Consider the following 26467-nt stretch of genomic DNA (forward strand, 5'->3'; position numbering starts at 1 on the left):
GTGTCACCCCTTGTTTCAGCAGCATTTGAAAGGACTATCCTTTCTCCGTTGAAGTGCTCTGACTCCTTTGTCAAAGATCAGTTGACTATTTTTTTAATGGATGCATTTCTAAGCTTTTGTATTCTGTTTTGTTAGTCTAGTTATCTGTTTTTTTTTTTTTTTTCCCTCACTGATACCATACTGTATTAATTACTGTAGCTTTATGGTCAGTCTTAAAGTTGGGTAGTGTCAGCCCTCTAACTTTGCTCTCATTCAATGTTTTCTTGCTACTCTGAGTCTTTTATTATCTATATAAATGTTAGAATCAATTTGTTGGTAATCCACACAATAACTTACTGGGATTTTGATTGGGATTGCTTTAAAAGGATATATCAAGTTGGGAAAGAACTGACATCTTGACAATGTAGAGTCTATGTGCATGGAATTTGTCTTCATTCCTTTGATTACTTTCATTAGAGTTGTGTTATTTTTCTCATATGAGTACTTGGGATTATACGTGTGAGCCACCATGTCCAACTAATTTTTGTATTTTTAGTAGAGATGGGGGGGGGGGCTCTCACCATGTTGACCAGGCTGGTCTCGAACTCCTGACCTCAGGTGATGCGCCCACCTCAGCTTTCCAAAGTGCTAGGATTACAGGCGTGAGCCACCATGCCTGACCTGAACATTGTCCTTTGATTCTTAAGAGTTTCCATTTCTGTGCCTTTGCATTTTGTTCACCTTTTTTCCATTAGAGCTTTAGGAATATTAATTAGAGCTTTTAAAAAAATTAGTAGTTTGATAATGCCAATATTTCTGCTGTATCTAAGTCTGACTCTGATGCTTACTTTGTTTCTTCAAACTGTGTTTTAGCATGCTTTTAAATTTTTCGTTGAAAGAAGTAGTACATGGTATATAGAAGGAACTGAGGTAAGTATGCCTTTAGTGTAAGGTTTTATGTTTATCTGGCTAGAGGTTAGGCTATGTTCTCTCTTTGCTGTACCTGTAAGTATCAGAGGCCAAAATTTCCTCTAGTGTTCTTCTTTTTGTCTCCCCTGTTGTCTTTTGGTTTCTCTGGAATTTCTTCTTAAATAAGGTCAGAGGTGTGCAGTTTCTTTAGTTGTATTCTCCACTTAGTATACAGGAGCTGTATTTATATAGTGGTAAGGTGTGGAGGGAGGGAAGTGTTCTATAGTCTAAAGATTTGTTCTCAGTCTTTTAGTGAACCTGTGCCCCTAGACTGTAGTGTCCACAAGTACTTCTAATGTTTTGGTTTTTCCCCGAGACAGGAGTGCTAGAGGATGCTGGTATTGGGTATTTCATTACCCTGAGTGTAAGGCTAGAATGCTCTGGAGTTGAATATTTCCCTTCTAGATTGGCAAGGCTTTGGTGGAACCCTGGTAGGTTAGGCTTTGATAAATAATTTCTCTTGAAGTCAGGCCTTGTTAAGGACAGAATGCTGTGGGCATATTTCATCACAACTACTTATTCTTTTCTGATCTTCACTATGATAATCTGGAAGACTTCTGGTTGTTAAAAACTGACAAAATGTGGAGGCCTCTCAAACAGGGTCCTGCTGTAGTTTTAAGTATAAACATGTTCACACTGAGCCTCCAGCTTGGTTTAGGCTTTCCTACCTTGGTAATGGTTCCCAAGGAGGTTTCTACAGTTGTAAGTTGTGGTTCTCTGTATCTTGTACCTGCCTGCCTATCTCTAATTTTGGGGGCAGTGGTTTGCCCTGTGACTCCAGTTTCCGTGATGGCTCTAAGAAGAGTTGTTGCTTTTCACGTTTGCTTTTCTTTTCTTTTCTTTTGAGTATGGAATGGCAGTTTTTAACTGCTTAAATTCCAGACCAGAAACAGGTAGCCCCCAGGGCTAATTTTTTTTTTCTATAATTTACTTTTTAAATTAAAGATTATAACATATCTCTAGCTGCATAATATACTACAATATGGATATACTAGATTTATTCAACCTTTTGTTTATTGATGGACATTCAAGTTTTCTCAGCTTTTTTCCATTATAAATAGTACTGCTAAAAATATTCTTGTACATGTATATTTGCATACTACTGCTGTTATTTCTTTACATTCACTCTTAAAAGTGAGATAGCTAAGTCAAAGGATATTTGTATTTTTAATAATACAAATTGTCTGATTACTTTGCCCAAACGTAGCAGTGTGTGAGTGTCCTTTCTTTGGCTATTACTGAATGTTGTCAATCTGATAGAAGAGAATGGTATCTCATCATTGCTTTGATTAGTACTTTCTTGAAAACTGGTGAGGTATGGAGCATCTTACATATGTTTATTAACATTGTAATTTCCTCTCTGGGTTCTTTATTTGTGGACATTGGCATTTACTTTCAGTTGGGTTATTTGCTGTTCCTCTTATTAATCTGAATTTTAGGCACAATTGATAATGTTTCTTAAAATTGTACTTCTTTTAGAAAAAGTTAGAAAATTGCAGCATAAGAGAAAGTAAAAATCACTTATCTGTTCACACAGATAAACTCCTCTTAGAGTTTTGATACTAATATTTTTCTAAGGATATGTATATATATCAAATTTCCTACCATAATGAAATTTTGTGTGGCATGTTGTAGTTCCACAACTACATTACATATGATTTTATTAATTTTAAATACAATATAGGAAAAATATGAAGCAATATAAAAATGTTTTTAAAAACACAGGTCATGACTTACTCAGTTGATTGCATGACCCACAGTTTGAAAAACATTGCCTTAAACCAGGGTTTCCCAGCCCCCAGGCCATGGACAGGTACTGGTCTGTGGCTTATTAGGAACTGGGCCACACACAACAGGTGGTGAGTGGCAGTTGAACAAGTGACGCTTCGTCTGTATTTACAGTGGCTCCCAATAGCTCCCATAACTGCCTGAGCTCTTCCTGCTGTCAGATCAGTGACAGCATTAGATTCTCATAGGAGCAGAAACCCTATTGTTGACAGCATTAGATTTTCATAGGAGCACAAACCCTGTTGTGAACTCTGTGTGTGAGGGATCTAGGTTGTGTACTTCTTATGAGAATCTAATGCCTGATGATCTGTCACTGTCTCCCATCACCCCCAGATGGGACCATCTAGTTGTAGGAAAACAAGCTCAGGGCTCGCACTGATTCTACATTATGGTGAGTTGTATAATTATTTCATTATGTGTTACAATGTAATAACAATAGAAATAAAGTGTACAAGAAATGTAATGCACTTGAATCATCCCAGAACCATCCCTCCACCCACCCATCCCCCCATCCCTAGTCCATGGAAAAATTGTCTTCCACAAAACTGGTCCCTGATGCCAAAAAGGTTGGGAATCACTGCTTTAAACTACATAAATATATAACCTTGGCTTACATCTGTAAGCCCAGCACTTTGGGAAGCTAAGGCAGGAGGATGGCTTGAGCTCAGGAGTTTGAGACCAGCCTGGGTGATAATAGTAAGACCTCGTCTGTATAAAAAATTACAGAAATTAGCCAAGCATGGTGGCATACACCTTTAGTCCCAGCCACTGGAGTGGCTGAGGCAAGAGGAGGAGCGCTTGAGCCTAGGAAGTGGTGGCAAGATTGTACCACTGCACTCCAGCCTGGGCAACAGAGTGAGACCCTGTCTCTAAATAAATAAATAAATTGCTGGGCGCGGTGGCTCACGCCTGTAATCCCAGCACTTTGGGAGGCCGAGGCGGGCGGATCACGAGGTCAGGAGATCGAGACCATCCTGGCTAACACAGTGAAACCCCGTCTCTACTAAAAATACAAAAAAATAGCCAGGCATGGTGGTGGGTGCCTGTAGTCCCAGCTACTCGGGAGGCTGAGGCAGGAGAATGGCATGAACCCGGGAGGCGGAGCTTGCAGTGAGCCGAGATCGCGCCACTGCACTCCAGCCTGGGTGAGAACGAGACTCTGCCTCAAAAAAAAAAAAAAAAAAAAAATAAATAAATAAATTATATATACAGATATACACACACACATATATATAAAACCTTGATAAGTAAAAACCAATTTTAAAATATAGGAACATAAAATTTATCTCTTAATAATTTCAAACCTTCTAAAATTTTATTTACGTTTTTAAAAGACTCATTATTACTAAAATATTCAAACATCTAAAAGTAAATGAGGTCAGGAGTTTGAGACCAGCCTGGCCAACATGGGGAAACCCTGTCTCTACCAAAAGTACAAAAATTAGCCAGGTGTGGTGGCAGGCACCTGTAATCCCAGCTACTCTGGAGGCTGAGGCAGGAGAATTGCCTGAACCTGGGAGGCGGAGGTTGCAGTGAGCTGAGATTGTACACTGCACTCCAGTCTGGGTGACAGCGCGAGACTCCGTCTCAAAAAAAAAAATTAAATTAAATTAAAATAAAATATAAAAATAAAAGTAGAGGAAATAGTATAATGAACCCCAGTGTTCCTATCCTCCACTTTTATAGCGAACACATTTTGCTAAATTTATTTATCCCTGTCTACTTAAAAAAATAAAATAAAAAACTCCTAGATTATTTTTAAGTGAATCTCAGGCTCATTGTATTATAAAAGTTAGTCTTTGATTATAGAGAGACAATAGATAATGAAATTGTAGTTATATTTAAAAAGAAAAGAGACCTTATAGTTAACAAAATTAGCCATAATTTTATGTCATCTAATGATCTACATTCACGTTTACCCAGTTGTCTCAAAAATGTTTTTTATAGCTGCTTTGTTTGAACCTGGATGCAAACAAGATGTGCATGTTATTCATGATGAATTAGTATTTTAAGTCTCATAATTTATAGTAGCTCTTCTTGCCTTTTAAACATTTTATTCCATTTTTTTATTGGAGAGTACGCTGCATTTTCAATTTAGCCAAATGCTTCTTTTGGGTGTTAGTTAGCTTGTTCTTCTATCCCTCTTATTTCCTTTAAATAGTAATTAAATCCAGAAGTTCATTTAGATACAAATTCAATTCTTTGGCAGTTGTACTTAAAAGGTTATGGTGGAAGCTACTATATCTTGATGTTTATGTGGGCAGAAATTTGGGAGCATCCTGGCTTGGCAGTTTTGGTTTGGGGTCTCTCATAAGATTGCAATGAAATGTTAGCTAGGGTTGTAGTCATTAGAAGGCTTGACTGGGGTTGGAGACTCCACTTCCAAGGTGGCTCTCTCACATGGCAAGCAAGTTCTCTTGGTGGGAGGTCTCACTTATTCTTTGCATGGGCTTTCCACAAAGTTGTTTAAATATCCTGACAGCCTTGGCGGCTGGCTTCTCCCAGGTTGAATGATCTAAAAAAGTAAGGTAGACGCTGCATTGTCTTCATGACCTAGTCTTGGAAGTCACATTATTCACTCTCCAATATTCTGTTGGTCACACAGACCATCCTTGAATCACTGTGGCATGGCATGGATGCCAGATAGTGAGGATCATTTAGGACCCTTTTGGAGGCTGGCTACTGTCAATGATTTCAATTTCAATTTCAGAGTACACGATTTATACATTTTGACCTTATCTTTCTTGTAAACTAAAAGCCTTGGTTCCTAAAATATTAACATAGCTTGTTTTGTTCTACCATATACATGTAATAATTTCAAAGTAACAATGCTAATTTTAATTGCTAACAAGACTACTGAATGCAGTTTAAGATTTCTAAGTGATTCCTTTTGTCCTTAAAAAATATACCCCCCAGCTGTATATAGTCAGTATATTGTGTTGTAGACAGTTTATGCAACCAATTTGATAAACAGAAATCCACCTAAATGTGGATATGTTTCCAGTTTTTTAGGGATTGCTTTTTTTTTCCCTCTTTGATTTAATGATGTATTTTCATTATATAAAACGTGTACTTGGTTTCAAACTCTAAACTATAAAACAGGTACATTCAGAATAGTGTCACTTCCATTCCTTTTTTCTTGTTCTCTCCCTTACCCATGGGTAACTATTTTAAATGTTTGTTTCATCCTCCAACGTTTCTTTTGTACATATTCACCTTCCCTTTTTTTTTTAATAAAAAAAGGTAGCAATGTTTTAAGTGCTCTACTCTACCTTTTTCTTTTCATTTAACCATACACGCTGAAGTTTACTCCATGTAAGTAGACAAAAATCATTCTCTCATTTTATTGCTTAGAAGCACTGTACTGTGTGAGTATACTATAGTTTACTCAGCTAGCTTCCTAGTGATAGATATTTTCATTGTGTAAATAATGCTGCATTGGATAGCCCTTTGCATACTTCATTTTGTATTTTGGCCAGTGAATTTTTGGTACAAGTTCCTAGAATTGGGATTGTTAAGTCGAAGGGAAATGCTGAATGTGATTTAGCTAGATATTGCCAAATTTCTTTCCAGAGGATTTGTATTTGTGTGTTTCCACTACCAATGTGTGAAAGTGTTTCTTACAGCTTTGTCAATAGTCTCTGGAGTTCTACTTTTAGATTTTTGTCAATTTAGTATTTTGGACAGAGTTTCATTCTTGTGCCCAGGCTTGAGTGCAATGGCATGATCTCGGCTTACCGCAGCCTCTGCCTCCCGGGTTGAAGCAGTTCTCCTGCCTCAGCCTCCCGAGTAGCTGGGATTACAGTCATGCACCACCCCGACTGGCTAATTTTGTATTTTTAGCAGAAACAGGATTTCTTCATGTTGGTTAGTCTGGTCTCGATCTCCTGACCTCAGGTGATCCACCCGGCTTAGCCTCCCAAAGTGCTGGGATTGTAGGCGTGAGCCACCACGCCTGGCCATAAATTTTTATTACGAGCAAAGTTAAGCTACTTTGCATTCACTTAGGGGCACTTTGCTCTTTTTTCAGATGAGCTAATTGTCTCTTTTTCTCACTTTTTTGTAAGGTCATTGATCTTTTTTCCCCCTAATTTAGAGAGTTTTTATTTTATATACATACATATATATATATGAAGAGAGAGAGAGACAGAGAGACACAGAATGTTGCATTGTTGCCCAGGCTGGAGTACAGGAGCACAGTGGCGCAATTGTGACTCACTGCAACCTCTGCCTTCCGGGTTCAAGCAATTCACCTGCCTCAGCCTCCCAAGTAGCTAGGATTACAGGCGCCCACAACCATGCCTGGCGAATTTTTTTTTTTTTTTTTTTTTGCGCGACAGAGTCTCTTGTCACCCAGGCAGGAGTGCAGTGGCAGGATCTCAGCTCACTACAAACTCCACTTTCTGCGTTTGAGTGATTCTCATGCCTCAGCCTCCTAAATAGCTGGGATTATAGGCGTGAGCCACCATGCCTGGCTAATTTTTGTATTTTCAGTAGAGACAGAGTTTAACCATGTGGGCCAGGCTGGTCTCGAACTCCTGACCTCAAGTGATCCACCTGCCTCAGCCTCCCAAAGTACTGGGATTACAGGCGTGAGCCACCATGCCTGGACTGTAGTTGGTACTAATAATCACTCTGCAGTATAAGTTGCAGCTAATTTTTTTCCAGGTTGCTATATTCTGTTAATTTTGCTTGTGGTATTTTTAGCCATGCAGAGGATTTTTATTTTTACATAGTCATATTTATTATTTCTTGGTATGAATTATTTCTTGATTCCTAGTTGGAACTTTTTTTTCTACTCTCAGGTTATTAAGGAATTCTGTGTTTTTTTAAAAGTACTTTTATGGTTCTTTTAAAAAAAATTTAGATAACTGATTCGTTTGCTTTGTTTTTTTTTTTTTTTTTGGAGACCGAGTTTTGCTCATGTTGTCCAGACTGGAGTGCAATGGCATGATCTCAGCTCACTGCAACCTCTGTCTCCCAGGTTCAAGTGATTTTCCTGCCTCTGCCTCCCCAGTAGCTGGGGTTACAGGCACCCACCACCACACCTGGCTAATTTTTGTAATTTTATAGATTAATTTGCTTTTATGCTGGTGTATAGTGTGAGAGACAGACAAGTTTTATCTTTTTCTGGCTATTCAGTTATCCCAATACCACCAATTAAAAAGTCCATCTTTTCCCCACTGAATTGATACACCGTCTTTATCATATAGTAAAGGTCCATATGTATGTGAATGTATTTCTGAATTTTCTGTTTTATTTCGTGTTTATTTACCAGCATCACACTTTTTAATAATGGAAATGTATACTGGTTTAATATCTGGTAGAGTGTGTACACATACCCCCTTTCTCTTTCAGGTGTTACTTTGCTATTCTTAGTTTTTTTTCTGTGTGGATATACATTACAGAAAAGCAACCAATAAGTATCTTGAAAAATTTGGCTGTGTCTAATTTATAAGCTAACATAGGGATAATTAACATCTTTATCATGTTTAGCCTTGCTATCCATTTGCTCATGTGTACTTTTCTGTCTTGTAAGAGTGTTTATAGTTTAAAGGATTTCTCACATTTCTTATGTGAGCTGGGACTACAGATACACACTACTACACCAGGCTAATTTTTGTAGTTTTTGTAGAGAGATAGGGTTTCGACATGTTGCCCAGGCTGGTCTCATGTTCCTGACCTCAGATGATCCACCTGCCTCAGCCTCCCAAAGTGCTGGGATTATAGGCATGAGCCACAGTGCCTGACCATCTTTTGCTTTTTGAATATTGATTTTTCTTTTTTTGAGACAGAGTCTCACTCTGTTGCCCAGGCTGGAGTGCAGTGGTGCGATCTCGGCTCACTGCAAGCTCTGCCTCCCTGGTTCACGCCATTCTCCTGCCTCAGCCTCCCAAGTAGCTGGGACTACAGGCGCCCACCACCATGCCCGGCTAATTTTTTGTATTTTTAGTAGAGACAGGGTTTCACTGTGTCAACCAGGATGGTCTCGATCTTCTGACCTCGTGATCCGCCCGCCTCGGCCTCCCAAAGCCCTGGGATTACAGGCGTGAGCCACTGGGAATTTTTTTTTTAATCTCATACATAATACCTAGCCTTTCTTATTAAATATTACATTAGTTGTTGGTTTCAGAGAGGTACCATAATAAACTTTTAAGAAAGACTCCTGTTGCAAGTTTACCAAGAGTTCTTTGCTCTGTTTTAAAAATTAGGAACTTACCTGAACCAAGTTCAGATGCCTTTTTTTGTCTTGGTGTTAGTTTTTCTGCTTTTCACAAATGTAATGAATTCTATTTCTCATTCAGATTGTGTGTAAGTTTCATTTAGGATTTCTAAATCTCTCATAAGTACGTTTGTATAGTTTGTGTGTGTGTGCTATGTGCTGTTTTAGGTTTTTGTGGGAGGACTAAGCTGTTTTTTATAAAATAAAGTTGTAAATTCAAATTATAGTTTTTCCTCAAATTCTCGCCTTTAGGTACTCTGGAGCTGTATAAACAGAATTAAATTACATGTTTATTGAAGCATTTAGAAGTCACCTAACATCTTTCTTGGCCTGTACTCTTTTTTGTTGTTGTTGTTTAAAAGCAGTTCTTTTACCAGCTTTTAATTTTTTGATAAACTATATTGATTTTATTCAGCTTCTAAGAGACAATTTGATGTCTAAAACATTAATCACACCTAGAAACTATACAATATGGAGAACAGCAGGGTGATTTTTTTTTTTTTTTTTTAATCGTAACTGTTTTTTGGAGGGGAGAAGAAAATAGGTTAAATGTTTTCCTTGGGATTTATTTATTGATATTATTAAGTCCAGAGAGAAAGGTGAATGTTATTAAAGTAACAAAGTAACACTTCTTTTCAAGGATTAATTCTTCCTCCACCAGCCTTTTATTTTTAAAAATTGTGAATTTATGGAAAAGTTGTAGGAATAAGTTTTTAATGTATTGATTATTCTCATTCTTAGGTGCATTTTATCTGGTGTTTGAATATATGGACCATGATCTGATGGGACTACTGGAATCAGGCTTGGTTCATTTTAATGAAAATCACATAAAGTCATTTATGAGACAGCTCATGGAGGGTCTGGATTATTGTCATAAGAAGAACTTTTTGCATAGAGATATTAAATGTTCCAATATCCTTCTAAATAATAGGTATGGTTATGAACTTTATATATATTTAAAATGAGTTTTACCATGGACATGTACATGGAGAGAATAGACTGGAAACTGTAGCGGCGGGGAATGTCGGGGATAGGGTTGAAAGTTACCTATTGGGTACAGTGTCCAACATTTGGGTGATAGGTACCCTAGAAGCCTAACCCCTACTATTACATTTCTAATATCCATGTCACAAACAAGCACATGTACCCCCGAATCTAAAATTTTTAAAATAAAGATACAGTGTTACATGATGTTGCACCTTGATTGTGTTAAAAAAATATTTAAAATTTAGTTTACTTTATACAAACTCAGGCCAGCCACAGTAGCTCACGCCTGTAATCCCAGCACCTTGAGAAGTAGAGACAGGTGGATCACTTGAGGCCAGAAGTTCAAGACTAGCCTAGCCAATGTTGATGAAACCCTGTCTCTGCCAAAAAAATACAAAAGTTGGCCTGGCGTGGTGGAGCACACTTGTGATCCCAGCTACTCAGGAGGCTGAGGCATGAGAATTGCTTCCGGGAGGTGGAGGTTGCAGTGAGCTGAGATCATGCCACTGTACTTCAGCCTAGGTGACACAGTGAGACTCTGGCTCAAAAACAAAAATAAAAATAATCATCAATATTATAGCTTGGGATACCTCAAAAGTTGTGTTAAATACCTGTTAGTGGCCAGGCGGGGTGTCTCACGCCTGTAATCCCAACACTTTGGGGGGATGAGGCAGGCCGATCACTTGAGGCCAGGAGTTCGAGACCAGCCGTGCCAACGTTGTGAAAAGCTGTCTCTACTAAAAATACAAAAATAAACCCGGTGTGGTGGCACATGCTTGTAATCCCAGCTGCTAGGAAGCCTGAGAAATGAGAATCGCTTGAATCCCAGAAGTGGAGTTACAGTGAGCCGAGATAGTGCCACTGCACTCCAGCCTGGGTGACAAAGCAAGACTCGGTCTCAAAAAAAAAAAAAAAAATCCAATAATAGTCTGTAATGCATATAAAATAATACTTAGTTTACTTTTCTGTTTGCTATTTTTCCAAGTCATGTGAATGGATCATCTAATAAGCAATAGAATTTCAGCTTTAGGCTAAGAATAGATTTTAGAAAATTTTAAAAACACAGTCACAGTTGTAAAGTAAACTTTTTGGAAGTGTGTACACACACATACACATTCACTTATTTAAAACTTATATAAATAAGCTTATATTCGTAACAGCTTATATTTGAACCCTGGTAATTCTCTTGTAATTGGTACTGTTAATTTAAATAAGGCATGCCTGGTTCTGATTTTAATTAATAGACAGTGTTCTATGCACCTAGCCCCTCTAAAACTGGAGAATTAAACAAAAGTGATGTCACTTAGTTCTTGTGCAGTGTTACGTTGAACAAGAAATTTGTCTTACTGCTAAGTAATAAAAATGATCTCGTTTTATTTTGTTTTCATTGAAGTGTGCTTTTCTAAATAGGAACTGAATAGTAATAAAATACTATTCTAATATTATACTACAGTAATTATAATAATCATATTGCTATAATAAGTTTAACTGACTATCCAAGGATTTGTTTATTTTTTTGTTTTGTGAATTTATCCACTACTTGCCTTTACCTGTATTACCTTGATGATACTGAAGTGTGAGTAGAGTTAACATTTACATAGGTATTTTTTTATCAGTTCTACGCATAGAATATAAATGTGTATTGTCAGTTTAGAGCAAATTAATACCTTTTGTTCATTTTGTCTTTTTTCTACCAGAGGGCAGATAAAACTTGCAGATTTTGGACTTGCTCGATTGTATAGCTCAGAAGAAAGGTAAGCATACCTTCAAATGAATATTGTAGATTAATATTAGAGTTTAGTATTAGAAGCTATACTAAGAATACCTTATTGATAGTTTTATTTTTTAAAAGCGAAATTTACTTTTCATGGTTAGTACATAAAACACTGAAATTTTATACCATATTGGGTTGATTATTGTAATTACAATATTTCACACATTATCTCAATTTAAAAATTGATCTTTAATACAGGTAAAAATGATTTTTTAAAAATGTACATCTTTAAGTGTGACTGAAGTGAACTTATACTTAAATTTCTAATGTGTATTCAGATATTAAATATTCTTAATGAAAACCTTTTAAATTGCATTTTTAAACTTATAAACTTTGTTTTCTTTATTATTTTACACAGGTTTTATTGTTATATTTACAGTTCTTTGTTTTTTAACTCCCTAGAACCCTTTATTTAAACCAACTGTTGTGAGGATGTTCAGTGTATAAGACACAAAAAGGTAGAAATTTTCTGGCTAAAGTTTGAGTACATACCCAACTTGGCTTTCTTTGTGCCTGGTGGTAGTGAAATGACTTGTCTTATTAGAACTAATATGGGATTTCAAAATAAAATATTTTTATGCAATAGTAGGTTTTATGTAAATATAGAATTAATTTTGCTTAATAAATCTTTAGTCCATTTACCCCATTCTTGTCTTTATTTTCATATATATATATCTGAAATAATATATTTAAAGAATTTTAAAATTATTTTATGACAATTCTGTCATTTCTTTAGTATCACCATAATTTAATATAGTGAAACATCAGTTGATTGTAGTCTTAGGAATAGATGTTTACTTTCATTTAATCTTTGCTTTTTTCTGGTTAAAGGAATAAACAAAAACTCTCGTTTGAATTTTTCAGAGTAAAAAGTCTGTGTTTTTAAATCTTGCAGTGCCTGTGACATAATTCTGGAAAGTATTTTCATTATATAGTGCTCTAGAGTAGAGGTTTATAAGTGATATGTTTCAGATCCATTCAGGTTCCATGAAACCCCTCAGAAAGTATGCTGTGGGCCTGGCGCAGTGGCTCATGCTTTTACAAATCCCAACACTTTGGGAGGCAGAGGCGGGTGGATCACTTGACGGTCAGCACTTGGAGACCAGCCTGGCCAACATGGTGAAACCTCATCTCTACTAAAAATAGCTGAGCTTGGTGGTGCACGCCTGTAATCCCAGCTACTTGGAAGGCTGAGGCACAAGAATCACTTAAACCTGGGAGGTGGAGGTTGCAGTGAGCCGAGATTGCACCACTGTACTCCAGCAAGACTGTCTCCAAAAAAAGAAAGGAAGGGAGGAGGGAGGGAGGGACGAAGGAAGGAAAGAGAGACAGAGAGAGAAAGAGAAAGAGAAAGAAAGGAAAGAAAAAGTGTTCTGTGGATGGGGTTTTGTGATTGGACCTCCAGTCCTCTGTACTGACTTTCACCAGAGTTACTTGGTTTTTATTTAACTACTACACTTAAAATTAACATTGTATTTTAGGAAAGGGTTGTATGAGTGTTTTTTTGGTTTTTTTTTTTTTTTTTTTTTTTGAGACGGAGTCGGAGTCTTGCTCTGTCGCCCGGCCTGGAGTGCAGTGGCCGGATCTCAGCTCACTGCAAGCTCCGCCTCCCGGGTTTACGCCATTCTCCTGCCTCAGCCTCCCGAGTAGCTGGGACTACAGGCGCCCGCCACCTCGCCTGGCTAGTTTTTTGTATTTTTTAGTAGAGACGGGGTTTCACCATATTAGCCAGGATGGTCTCGATCTCCTGACCTCGTGATCCGCCCGTCTCGGCCTCCCAAAGTGCTGGGATTACAGGCTTGAGCCACCGCGCCCGGCCAGAGTGGTTTTTTTTTTTTAAGTTTGAAACTGTTTTAAAGCTCAAAAGCTATGCCCCTCATTTTGCATTTGAGAGAACTGAGACCCAGAAAGGGCCGAGTTACTTTCTTTTTAATTTTGAAATATGTATACATTGTAAAATGGCTACATTGAGCTAATTAATATGTATTTCCCCACATTTTTTGTGTGTGCCAACTCTTAAAAATCTACTCTCAACAATTTTCTTTTTTTTCTTTTTTTTTTTTCGTTGAGACGGAGTCTCGCTCTGTCACCCAGGCTGGAGTGCAGTGGCCGGATCTCAGCTCAGTGCAAGCTCCGCCTCCCGGGTTCACGCCATTCTCCTGCCTCAGCCTCCCGAGTAGCTGGGACTACAGGCGCCCGCCACGTCGCCCGGCTAGCTTTTTGTATTTTTTAGTAGAGACGGGGTTTCATCGTGTTAGCCAGGATGGTCTCGATCTCCGGATCTCGTGATCCACCCGTCTCGGCCTCCCAAAGTGCTGGGATTACAGGCTTGAGCCACCGCGCCCGGCCAACAATTTTCAAGAATACATTGTTATTAAGTGTAGTTATCAAGTTGTACAATAAATCTCTTGAATTTACTTTTGTCTTAACTGAACCTTTATATCCTTAGGCCAGCATCTTCCCCCCATACTCCCTATGCCCAGCATCTGGTAACTCCCAGCTCTACTCTCTACCGCTATGAGCTGAGGGTTTTCGGATTTCATATTTAAGTGAAATGATGAGGCCCGGCGCGATGGCTCAAGCCTGTAATCCCAGCACTTTGGGAGGCCGAGACGGGTGGATCACGAGGTCATGAGATCGAGACCATCCTGGCTAACACGGTGAAATCCCGTCTCTACTAAAAATACAAAAAACTAGCCAGGCGAGGTGGCGGGCGCCTGTAGTCCCAGCTACTACGGAGGCTGAGGCAGGAGAATGGCGTAAACCCGGGAGGGGGAGCTTGCAGTGAGCTGAGATCCAGCCACTGCACTCCAGCCTGGGCGACAGAGCAAGACGCCGTCTCAAAAAAAAAAAAAAAAAAAAAGTGAAATGATGAATTATTTGTCTTTATGTGCCTGCCTTATTCCACTTAACACATTGTGCTTCACGTTCATCCATGTGGTCATAAATGACAGCATTTCCTTGTTTTTTTAAGACTTGAATAGTATTTCAATGTGCATATATGCCACATTTTCCTTTTTCTGTTTTGTTTTGTTTTGTTTTTTTTGAGACGGAGTCTCTGTCGCCCAGGCTGGAGTGCTGTGGCGCAATCTCGGCTCCAGGGTTCAAGTGATTTTCCTGTCTCAGCCTCCCGATCGCTGGGATTACAGGCCGCATTTTCTTTATCCATTCATCTTTCAGTGGACACTTAACGTTGATTCCCTATCCTGGCTATTGTGAAGGGTTGAGTGACTTTAAAGATCAAAAAATGTTGGCAGAGCCAAGGGTGTATAGCTAAGTTTTCAATTCCCAATTTTTTATTCTTTCTATCATATATAATAGTGCCTCTTGGTAGAAGTTAAAAGGAAAAATTGATCTGAATGTGTACTTAATCCAAAGCTTCACTTGAAGTATATATTTTTTTCTTCTGCTGTTTAAGAAGCATATATATTTACTTTATTTGAGACAGAGTCTCGCTCTGTCGCCCAGGCTGGAGTGCAGTGGCGTGATCTCAGCTCACTGCAACCTCCGCCTCCCGGGTTCAAGCGATTCTCTGGCTTCAGCCTTCCGAGTAGCTGGGACTACAGACGGGCACCACCATGCCCAGCTAATTTTATATTTTTTAGTAGAGACAGGATTTCGCCATGTTGGCCAGGCTGGTCTCGAACTAGTGACCACAAGTGATCTGCTTGCCTTGGCCTCCCAAAGTGCTGGGATTACAGGCATGAGCCACTGTGCCCAGCTGAGAAGCATATATATGACTAAATGTGGCTATTATTTTGGGCAAGTTCTGGTTAATTAAGAATTCTATCTGCTAAGCTGGTTGAGATTTCACTGTAGTTAGATTTTGCTTAATATAAGTTTGTGTCTGTCGTTAATTATATGAATCCTTTTCTATGAAATGGAAAACAGCTAATTACCATTTTAATCTAATAGATTCTTGATATGCAGATATTTGTGCACATTTGGAATAGATATGTTTCAGAAAAGCTGATTATAAAGCCAAATCTTATATTATAAGGCTCAATTTTCCATTCATTTTCATTTTAAAATATAATTTGGGTTCCAATGGAGTGCCAGGAGTGTGGCGTGTTCACTGGGTCATGGTCCCTGTTGCCCTGCGAGATTGATGTAGAAATTTTGAGTTTAGAGAACCAGAGTTTCAAAGTCCCATAACTTTGCATCTTCGGGTAATGTATACTGAATTTTTCTGCTCAGTTAAATGTGTAAGAGGAAAATTCAGTCTGTCATTTTGTTTTCAGAGCAAATATCCTATCATTATGGGGTTTATATACTCCTTTAAAACCTTCTAAAGAGAATAATTATGATTTATTTAGAATATCCTGGAGTAGGCTTAATATAATGGAATACCTTTAAAATACATATATTGCTCTAGTGAACCTTAATAACATACTGATTTTAAAAGAAATCTACCTTTAACAGATTGTGTTGTCTCAAATTTTCTAGATATTTTTTGAGATAAATATACAACAAATGATTTTTCATTCATATTTCTGCTTCGTTATAAATAGAGAGCCAGGTAGGGCCTTATTATAATACTCAAGCAAATATAAAGTCACTTTGAAGTGTTTTTATATTCTAAGTAGTTAATATAGATTGAATAACTGAAGTGCTCAAGAATTTTGTGTAAGGTTTTTTGTTTGTAAATAGAGCAGATTTCAGCTTACCACTGTAATAGCATCAACCACAGCTCTCATTAGATTTTGGATGTTCCTTTTTTGAATTTGAGGAAAGCTGGGTGGAGTTACAGCTAGCACTTGGGGGGTCTGTGACCAATGTGGATCTGCTCTGTCATGTGCCTATTATTGAAGAAAGAAAGAGAACCACTGGATTAAAAGTAGAGGGGAAAATTATTTCTTTCGATTTGAATCATTTTCTCATTTTGAACATTGGTATTTATACTTTGTCCCATTCTGCTTTGGGAACTTTAAAACTTGAGAATAGAGGTTTTTACCCCATTTCTTCATTGAACTGTTCATCTTTTAGTATCTTTTCTTAAGTATGGTTTTTCTGATAGCTACAGTGTTTCCCTCTTCTTAGTTTTTATTTTACCAAGTCATTGCTCAAGTGGTTTTCAAAAAGATGGAGTATTTTTCTCTCTTCATGTGACTGTCCTGTGTGAAAAAAATGTTTTCCATATTAATTGAAATTAGCTTCATTTTCTAGAGAAGAAACTATAATGTAACACTTTATTTATTTATTTATGAGATAGAGTATCACTGTGTCACTCAAACTGCAGTGCGGTGGCATGATCTCAGCTCACTGCAACCTCCGCCTCCCCGATATCAGCGATTCTCCTGTCTCAGCCTCCTGAGTAGCTGGGATTATAGGCACCTGCCACCATGCCCGGCTAATTTTTGTATTTTTAGTAGAGACGGGGTTTCACCATGTTGGGCAGACTGGCCTCGAACTCCTGACCTCAAGTGATCTGCTCGCCTCAGCCTCCCAAAGTGATGGGATTACAGGTGTGAGCCACTGTGCCCAGCCAGTAATAATGTTACTGTGATCAAAATAAAATAGTTTTTTAAACAATAACCAGAAAGCTTACTACGTTTCTGTATGATGATCCAATAAGGAGAGAGAAGGGAAAAATGAAAAGGGCCTTAAAGTATTATGCTAGCTCACTAATACCACCCTCCCAAAACGCACACACCTTTTTGAAGGCAGTATCGCCATCTAGTGGCTTTTCAGAACATTGTTATTGAAAGCAAAACTAAATGTTCCCAAAGTTGAAGGTATTAATGAGAGAGGAAGGCAGTATTACTGTATTTTATTCTTTTGTGTTTTATGTTCCTTAAAACATTGACTGCATTCATGGCAAGTGCTTGGCTGATTCTGGTCTGGGAGAAGGTGATCCTCATCTGGAGGATCCTCCTGATATGGATGAGTGCAGGGAGCTTTGGGGATTCTGGGTAATAAAAGAATCTTCTGAGAATCACTAGACAAAGATTGGAACCATGGTAATAAAAATTACTAATAACAGATGAATGACAATAAATAATAAGATTAAACAAGCTTCAGGAAAGGAGATCTAATTTAGATCACTGACTTTTAACTGTAAGATCAAGATTAAATTGTTCTCTCTTCAGCTCTGATAGAGTAGTCTTCATTTTTGAACATATAAAGTGGAAAGAATTCCCTCTTCCTTCTGTTCAGGGAGTGTCATCCAAGACATTACTGCCAAATACTTACAAAACTGAATTCCAATCCTTGGTCTTTCTTCTGGTCTCCAGACCTTTTGTTTATTGGAAATCTCTACCCAGGTGATCTGGGTACCCTAAATTAAACCTTTATCTATTTCGTTCCCCAGAAAAATGTCCACTCCTTTTCCTTTATTTCCTGTTAAAGGTACCCAGTCACCTTCTTATATAGGCCATTGTAAATAGAATTGTATTGGTTTTTCTGCCGTCTGGTCTTTCTCTCTTATGTTCTTGTCTTCTGCCATTCCAGCGCTCCAGATAATAGCAACGTTGAACTATTTGTAGTTCCGTAAACTTGCTGTGCTCTTGAGTGCCTTTGTGAATCTACATAAGCTTTCTTTTTGTATGTAATTATACTTCCCACCTGAGTTTGACACATTTGTTTTTTTTTCTTTCAGTGTGCAATTCAGGCCCTACCTCCTTTGAAATCTGTCCTGAATCCCACAGGCATCATTGGGCACATCTTTTTTTATGTGTTTAGAGTATATTATTCATCCTATGTATTATTTATAGTACATGATTATAATTTATATTACCACCTTTTTTTTTTTTTTTTTTTTTTTTAAAGACAGAGTCTCGCTCTGTCGCCTAAGCTGGAGTACAGCAGTGAGATCTTGGCTCACTGCAACCTCTGCCTCCCAGGTCAAGCAATCCTCTCATGTCAGCCTCCTGAGAGGACTACAGTTGTGCACCCCAAGCCTGGCTAATTTTTGTATTTTTAGTAGAGATGGGGTTTTACCATGTTGGCCGGGCTGGTCTCGAACTCCTGACCTCAAGTGATCCACTTGCCTCAACCTTCCAAAGTGCTGGGATTACAGATGTGAGCCACCACACCCAGCCTACCACCATACTTAATTGCTCTAATAAGTGCAGTTGTTAATTGCTCTATAAGTGTGTATTTTTGTTTCGTTTAACCATCTGCTAGTGCTTACTTAGCACAGTGCCTAGCTCAGAGTTTCAATAAATAGTTACTGCTTATAAAGAAAGGTAAAGGAAAGAACAAACTTAACATTTGTGTACATTATTATTCATAGTTTCCTTCACAAGAATTATTTTAAAAGAAAGTTGAGATGGATGATGTAGGTATCATTATTCTTATGCACATTTTAAAGATACAGAAACAAGTTTAGAAAACTTAAGTGCATTTTCAAGCGCAACCAGTACACAACCAATAAGTAGTACAGCTCAGGATCTTTTGTCAGATTATTTTCATTATATGGGAGTGCTTCCCTGGTAAGACTCTGAATTCAGCCTTTATTTCCTAGAAGTGTCTTCCAGGTAGAGAACTCTAGGGGCCTCTCAAGTCTGCTTTAGAGGTACCATTAGGCTGATGACAATTTTTAGAGTTCTTTTGTAGTAAAGGGTCTGCTGAATTTTGCCTTTTGTCTTTGCATCCTCCAAATATAATATTTTTGACAAATGAGGTATGCTGTAGTTTTAATCTTCCAGCGCATTAGCAAGTTATGTGATATTTCTACTTCTGAATCTCCCTTAGTCATACTGGATTTAATTATATTTTAAGTAGTTTGAAAGCTCTTGAAATATCTAATGAGAAATCTATAAACAAAAAATATTTTGATAGCAACAGATATTTAAAATTACCTGTAATTTTTCACATGAAAGTTTTATTAAAGTCTAATGACTTTATTTTTTTTTTTTTTTTTTTTTTTGAGACAGAGTTTCGCTCTTGTGCCCCTGTCTGGAGTGCAATGGCACAATCTCGGCTCAACGCAACCGCTGCCTCCTGAGTTCAAGCGATTCTCCTGCCTCAGTCTCCTAAGTAGCTGGGATTACAGGTGCCTGCCACCACACCCAGTAAATTTTTGTATTTTTAGTAGAGACGGGGTTTCACCATGTTGTCCAGGCTGGTCTTGAACTCCTGAACTCAGGTGATCCGCCTGCCTTGGCCTCCCAAAGTGCTGGGATTACAGGGGTCAGCCACGGCACCTGGCCTGACTTTAAATTTTAATACTTGGTTAATCATTTAAGGTTCAAGGAAAAACAAAAGAAGGTGTTACTTTCCTGGCAGACAAACAAATAGTGTCTGCCTTCTTTTCAAAAATATTAATGAGATTTACAAATGAAAGTATTTAGCAGAAGGCCTGGCCTTGGTGGCTCTTGCCTCTAGTCCTAGCACTTTGGAAGGCCAAGATGTGAGGATTGCTTGAGCCTAAAAGTTAGAGTCCAGCCAGGGCAACATAGTGAGATCTCTATTAAAAAAAAAAAAAAAATAGAAATTGAAATGCACAATAGTTAACGTTGAGACCATTATTTTTGGGTCTTTACAAAGTTTAGTTTCTTGCCATCCAATAACAACTTATTGAAGTTACTAAATTTTGTTTTTCCAATTTAATGGCAGAAGGACTGTGTGTGTGTGTGTGTGTTTCTGGGTTACTGAATTTATTGCTTGGAATTGATCTAATTATGTAAATAAACTGGAGTGGTTCATTTCATTTTTAGATTTTTCTTTTTGTGTGATAACATCTAAGAACTTGATTATATGTTTTTCAGTCCTATTTCTTTTTCTTTGTGAGTTAATTTAATGTAATTTGTTTTTTAATCCATGAAAGTAAAAAGTATCGTATATGTAGTGTCACATCAGTTTGCTGCTTCTTTGTGTGATCTAAACAAGATCATCTCTACGATGTTGACAATTGGTAGCCAAATCTAACAGAGCAAGTTTGAAATACTCATTTTTGAAGATTCTTTATGGTTTTTTTTTTCTCTTTTTTTTTCTTTTTTTTTGAGACAGAGTCTTGCTCTGTCGACCAGGCTAGGATGCAGTGGGGTCATTTAGGTTCACTGCAACCTCTGCCTCCAGGGTTCAAGTGATTCTCATGCCTCAGCCTCCTGAGCAGCTCGGATTACAGACATGCACCGTGATACCTGGCTAATTTGTTTTGTATTTTTAGTAGAGGCGGGGTTTCACCATGTTGGCCAGGCTGGTTCCGAACTCCTGGGCTCAAGCAATCCTTATGTCTCCACCTCCCAAAGTGCTGGGATTACAGGCATGAGCCACCATGCCCGGATGGATTTTCTTTTATTTGTCTATCTTTGGATAATGTATTTTCATATTACAACGTGGTTTAATTTTTCTGGGCTTTAAATTTCCTGGAGCCAAAACATAGTTTCAGTCTCTTTTACTTTTGTCTTTACATTTGTAAACGGTTAACGAGATTTAATATTAACATCCTAATCATTACATAGATTTTTGTTTGATTGTCTACTGTATTACTGAATTGGGCGATACCTGAAATTGTCCTTATTCTCTTCTAACTCCACTTACCTTGGAACTTGCTTTTATGATTGAATACTTCTGTCTGCTCACTTTCTCAATATTTGCTTCTTTTTCATTAGAGAGGTAGAAAGTGAGGCATGGTACCTATTTTGCAAAATTTTTGAATAAATCATTGGATGTTTTTCCTTGTCCTTAGTAATGGTCATTTTCATTGTCTTTTGTCATTGTTACCTTTTAAAAGCTTTTTAAAAAATAGTTTATTAAAAATATTTAAAATACAATTAAAGCACCACTAACTTCTTTAAAGTTTTCTTGCCAGCTCTGTTCTCTTCCTGGCTTTATCCCCTTTCTCTGGAAAATGAACACTTGCTCACCTCCCTCAGGGAACTGAAGGTTTAGTGTGATTAGAACAAAAACCAAATTATAATGGATTTTATAGGCCTTGTGTAGATACTCTCTAGATGGAAGCAATGTGTACTATAGGCATAACATACTCATGTTTTATTTCATACTATCACTTTGATTGCACTTAGGAAAGTGGTTTGGCCTTACAAGTCTGGAAGCAAGAGCAATCACTTAAAAAAGCTGTTGCAGTAAATCTAAATAGGATAATTATACCTAGAGCCAAGGAATGGGCACAGGTATTGGAAAGACAGATTAATTATATCATAAGGATATAGAATTGTTAGAACTTGATGGTTGCATGTGTTGTGAGATACATCCCTGCCTCTACCCCTTACTGTAAGGTTTCTGCTTAAGCAACTGGATGAATGATTTGTTGGTTAGGATAGTCTAAACTTTTGTAACAAAGAGAACCACAAAAGTTAGTGGCTTAAAGAATGGGAAGTTTATATATGTATTTCTCACTTAATAATCTTGAGTGGTGGCTGGAGAATTGCTTGAACCTAGGAGGTGAAGGTTGCAGTGAGCTGAGATCATGCCACTGCACTCCAGCCTAGGTGACAAGAGCAAAACTGTCTCAAAAGAAAAAAAAGAAAAAATATTGAGTGGTTGTCGGTTACCTTAGCACACAATTAAGAATATTTAACCATATCACCAACTCAAATGGTGACTGCTTCAATATAGCTATTCAGAGAAGCAGATTGGAAGTTCTGCCATCTTCTACACATGCCTTCCAAGGCTAGTGCCAGAAGTGAGAAAAGAGGAAGGAGGAGAGTAATGAGCCAGGCCTAGAAATGGCACTTACCACACGTGCTTATGTTCCATTGGAGAGCACTTGGTTGGTCATGTGGCCACACCTAACTGCAGTGAGGATGGGAAATGTAGCGGAGCTGGACAACTGCCATAGAAGGAAGGAATAACAGATTTTTAGAGGACAGCTATGAGTATCTGCCACAAATGGTGAGGCTATTTGCTGAGACAGTAAAGAAGAACAGAGATGCAGTTTGTAGCAAAAGGTAATAATGTAGGTACTTAGAGGACTTCTAAATTTGCTTGTGATAATAAGAATGGGCAAGTAAGACAGTTGATCTTAGTAAGATGACAGCATCAGTTGGGAAAAAATTGGTTTTGTTTCTCTATAGCACTGTGATGATAGAGGAATTAAAAAAGTTATTTTTCTTGGAAGATATCAAAAGGAGGGAAACAGGAGTTCAAGATTGTGTTTATTGCTATGTAGTTATGGTATATGAAAGTATTAATAAGTTAGGCAATGCATATGTAGGGTGAGGAATTTAAAATAACTAAGTGCTACAAAGCAAATAAAATAATGACTATAGTGTCAAAGTAGGGGTGGTAGTAGCTGATTGGGTAATTTTCATTAGGGTAGTTAAGATAGACCTCTTTTAGGAAGTAAATTGGAGCTAAGACCAGAGTGATGAGAAAGGGAAAACTTAATGAAGACCTGGGCCAAGAACATTCCAAGTACAAAGGAGAAGAAACTCAGTACTGCCTGGGAACAGACTTGGGAGGTTTAAGGCCAAAAGTTGCCCAGTGTAATAGGAGGTAAGATCTTCGGTGTACAGTCTTATCAACTGAAGTAAAGTTTAAATTTTATTTGATTGCACTGGGAAATCACTGGGCAGTTTTAAGCAAGTAGGTGATACCTGGTTTTATGCTTAATAAAAAAACTGAAAAGAAGTTAAGGGTAGCTGGGCATGGTGGTGCACGCCTGTAATCCAAGCTACTCCACAGGCAGGAGAATTGCTTGAATCCAGGAGGCAGAGGTTGCAGTGAGCCAAGATTGCGCCACTGCATTCCATTCGGGGCAACAGAGCGACACTCTGTCTCAAAAAAAAATAAAATAAAAACAAAAACAAAAACGGGTGGGGGGGGGGGTGCGATGAGAGATGGAGTCCAGGAAACCAGTTAAGATATTGTTGTGGTCATACCAGTGAAAAGAATAATGACTTGGACTAGGTATTTGGATTGGGGATCTATTTTGGACGTAGAATTGGCTGAAGTTGTTTGGAAATCTGAGGGAAAGATGAATCAAGAATGACACCTGGATTTTTGACATCAAAAGCTGGGTAGGTGTTAGACAATAGATCCCAGATTTCTTTTGTAGGTTTGGTAAATTTTTCTGCAGTGGATTGTGAATGTCATAAAGATGACATGCCATTTTGTGTGTATGATGAATTTAGTTTACTGAAGACTCTCTTTGTCTCAAAAGAGTGTAAATTATAGTATAAAAGAAGTACATGGGAGGGTTGCCTTCAAGCAGGAGGAAAGAAGTACAGACTTTATCATATGTTGTTGGAAAAATGAAGCATTGTAGAGCTAGTTTAGGTATTTTATATGATTTTTTCCCCCACTTTTAGAATGGTCTTTAACAAAGGCAGCAACCCTGCTTTATAAATTTTAACTGGGATTATCCAGAACCCCCAAATACTTCAAGGATCTAGGATTTTGTTCTGTTTTTCTATATATATCTAGACCAATAGGAGGTTGAAACACGTGCCAGCAGAGGGGCACACTCCTTATTGCACTGCTTGGTTTGTTGTGGATACAGTGCAGCTTATCAGGCCTTAAGGCAGGGAAGGCCATAACCGTATGTCATCTTACCTGCCCTAAATCTCTGGAATTCTGGGATTGTTTTTTGTTTTGTTTTGTTTTGAGACAGAATCTCGTTCTTTCGCCTGGGCTGGAGTGCAGTGGTGTAATCTCGGCTCACTGCAACCTCTGCTTCCAAGGTTTGAGCAGTTCTCTGCCTCAGCCTCCCAATTAGCTGGGATTACAGATGCATGCCACCATGCCTGGCTAATTTTTGTATTTTCAGTAGAGACAGGGTTTTACCATCTTGGCCAGGTGGGTCTTGAATTCCTGACCTCGTGATCCACCCACTTGGCCTCCCAAAGTGCTGGGATTACAGGCATGAGCCACTGCGCCCAGCCTTCTTGGGAATACTTAGAGGCAAAGTATTGGAATCTATCAGTGAACAGATACTCTTTGATCTCTACTCCGTTGACACTTCCTTGAGTGTAAAAATAATTTTTAGAGTGTGGTACTTTTTGTTTTATAAAAAGTATATATCAGTCTGAATGCTTGTTTGCTTCATAAATCAAAGAATTTCCATACTTTCGAAATCACATTAGTGTTTTCAAATTCAACTTCCTAGGTTAAATTTTACAGTTGAATGTTTTCTCTCAATCTTTGCCTGGTTCTTATTTCTTGTCTAACAGAAACTAAGCATTTGGAAAGGCCATTAAGTAGTATACATTAAATATTTTTCTGTACAGTTAGAAATATATTTCATGTGATTTTGTGTTTAATCATTTTTGAAAATTTACTATTTTCATGTCTGAATTAATAAAAAATTATAACAATAAATTATATTCTAGTTTTAACTGCTGCGGTGACTGCTAAATATTGCATTAGATGGTGCTACATATTGCCTAGAATTTGATATACAATATCTACAATAATCTTTTATTTAGATATTCCTTTTTAGACACCGGAATTTAATTTCTCTACAATTCAACAAACTTTTAATTTTTAAGATGTTTTTAAAAATACAAGACACTAAAAATATTTTTAAAAATAAAATAAAAATTAGCTATTTGCAGACAGATTTATATAAATTTAAACATTTCCTTGAGCCTAGTTATCCAGTTGCACTTTTATAACACCATTGTATAGGTTTGATATACTCATAGATCCTTAACGTGTTTGAGAAGTTAGTTGTCATAATTTTTACAAATTTTGTTCTTCCACCCAGTTAATCACGTGCCATCTAAAGTTAGAGGGCCATATACATTAAGGTGCCTGACCTGTGCCCAGCATTGTTCTGGGCTTTGTGTGTGGGGTTCATAATAAAGAATGTTACAAGGCTTTTTAACTTTCTAGGAAAATAAAAATAGGGAGTTCAAGACAGGTAAGTATGATGTAAATTTAAGAATGTGAAGATAAATATATTTTTAATGGAGATTAGACTTTATGAATTTGCATCTTTTACTGTGTTGTAAAGGGAGTATAGCACTTGAATGAGAAAAACAGGGAAAGGATTTTATTCAAAGGGGGTAAACCAGCTAGGCTCAGTGGGTCACACCTGTAATCCCAGCACTTTGGGTGGGCAGATCACCTGAGGTCAGGAGACTAGCCTGGCCAACATGGTGAAACCCCATCTCTACTAAAAGGACAAAAATTAGCCAGGCTTGGTGGTGGGTGCCTGTAATCCCAGCTACTCAGGAGGCTGAGACAGGAGAATCGCTTGAACTCCAGCCTGGGCGACAAGAGTGAGACTCTGTCTAAAAAAAAAAAAAAAAAAAAAGGAGGTAAAGCATAAAGAGGTGAGCGTAGTTTTAAAGAATTATTAAGTTCAGCTTAACTAGAGTAGCTAAAATTTAAAAGACTTGCTCATTATGTGAAGATAAGTGATTCCAATAAACAAGCAAAAATCACTGAGAAAAGTACATTAATGTTATAAAAACCTAATCTTAATTTACTATTAAAAATATTCATCTTATACTATCTATCCTCTTTTTGCAGTTTTTACCAAAGTCAAATGATTTTGCTGGCTTTGGAGCACTGTTAAATATAGTCTTATCTGTGTTAATCCTAGAATGCCCAGATTGATAGTCTTATAATACTAGTGCTTAAATTATTTGGAGAAATTTGGCTGGATGGGGGCAGCCTGGAACTGCAAATCTATAGATGGCAAGAGGGAATTGCTTTCTAAATGGAATTCTCCATTTCCTTAACAAGACTGGTCCAGGACCAAGTCAAGCTTAGATAAATGGGCTTGGAATACAGCCTTTCTGGGGAATTTGCTGTGGCTTTTGAGTCCTTGTGATTTGGAAAACATCTGGATATAAAGAGATGTTTATAATTGATCTGAATACATATGTGAT

General features: G+C 37.7%; 1 protein-coding gene across 3 annotated transcripts in view; it reads left to right on the forward strand.

Moving 5' to 3' along the window:
- The window catches only part of CDK13 (cyclin dependent kinase 13), a 143088-nt gene that overhangs the window by 79896 nt on the left and 36725 nt on the right, over nt 1-26467 (forward strand). For all 3 annotated transcript variants that reach the window (XM_033193739.1, XM_033193738.1, XM_033193737.1), the window contains exons 6-7: nt 9701-9890; nt 11644-11700. In XM_033193739.1, coding sequence (XP_033049630.1) covers nt 9701-9890; nt 11644-11700 — 247 coding nt within the window. The remainder of the gene's footprint in view (nt 1-9700; nt 9891-11643; nt 11701-26467) is intronic.

The sequence above is a fragment of the Trachypithecus francoisi genome, unplaced genomic scaffold (assembly GCF_009764315.1).
Source record: "Trachypithecus francoisi isolate TF-2019V2 unplaced genomic scaffold, Tfra_2.0 Lachesis_group4, whole genome shotgun sequence".
In the NCBI taxonomy this organism is placed as follows: domain Eukaryota; kingdom Metazoa; phylum Chordata; class Mammalia; order Primates; family Cercopithecidae; genus Trachypithecus; species Trachypithecus francoisi.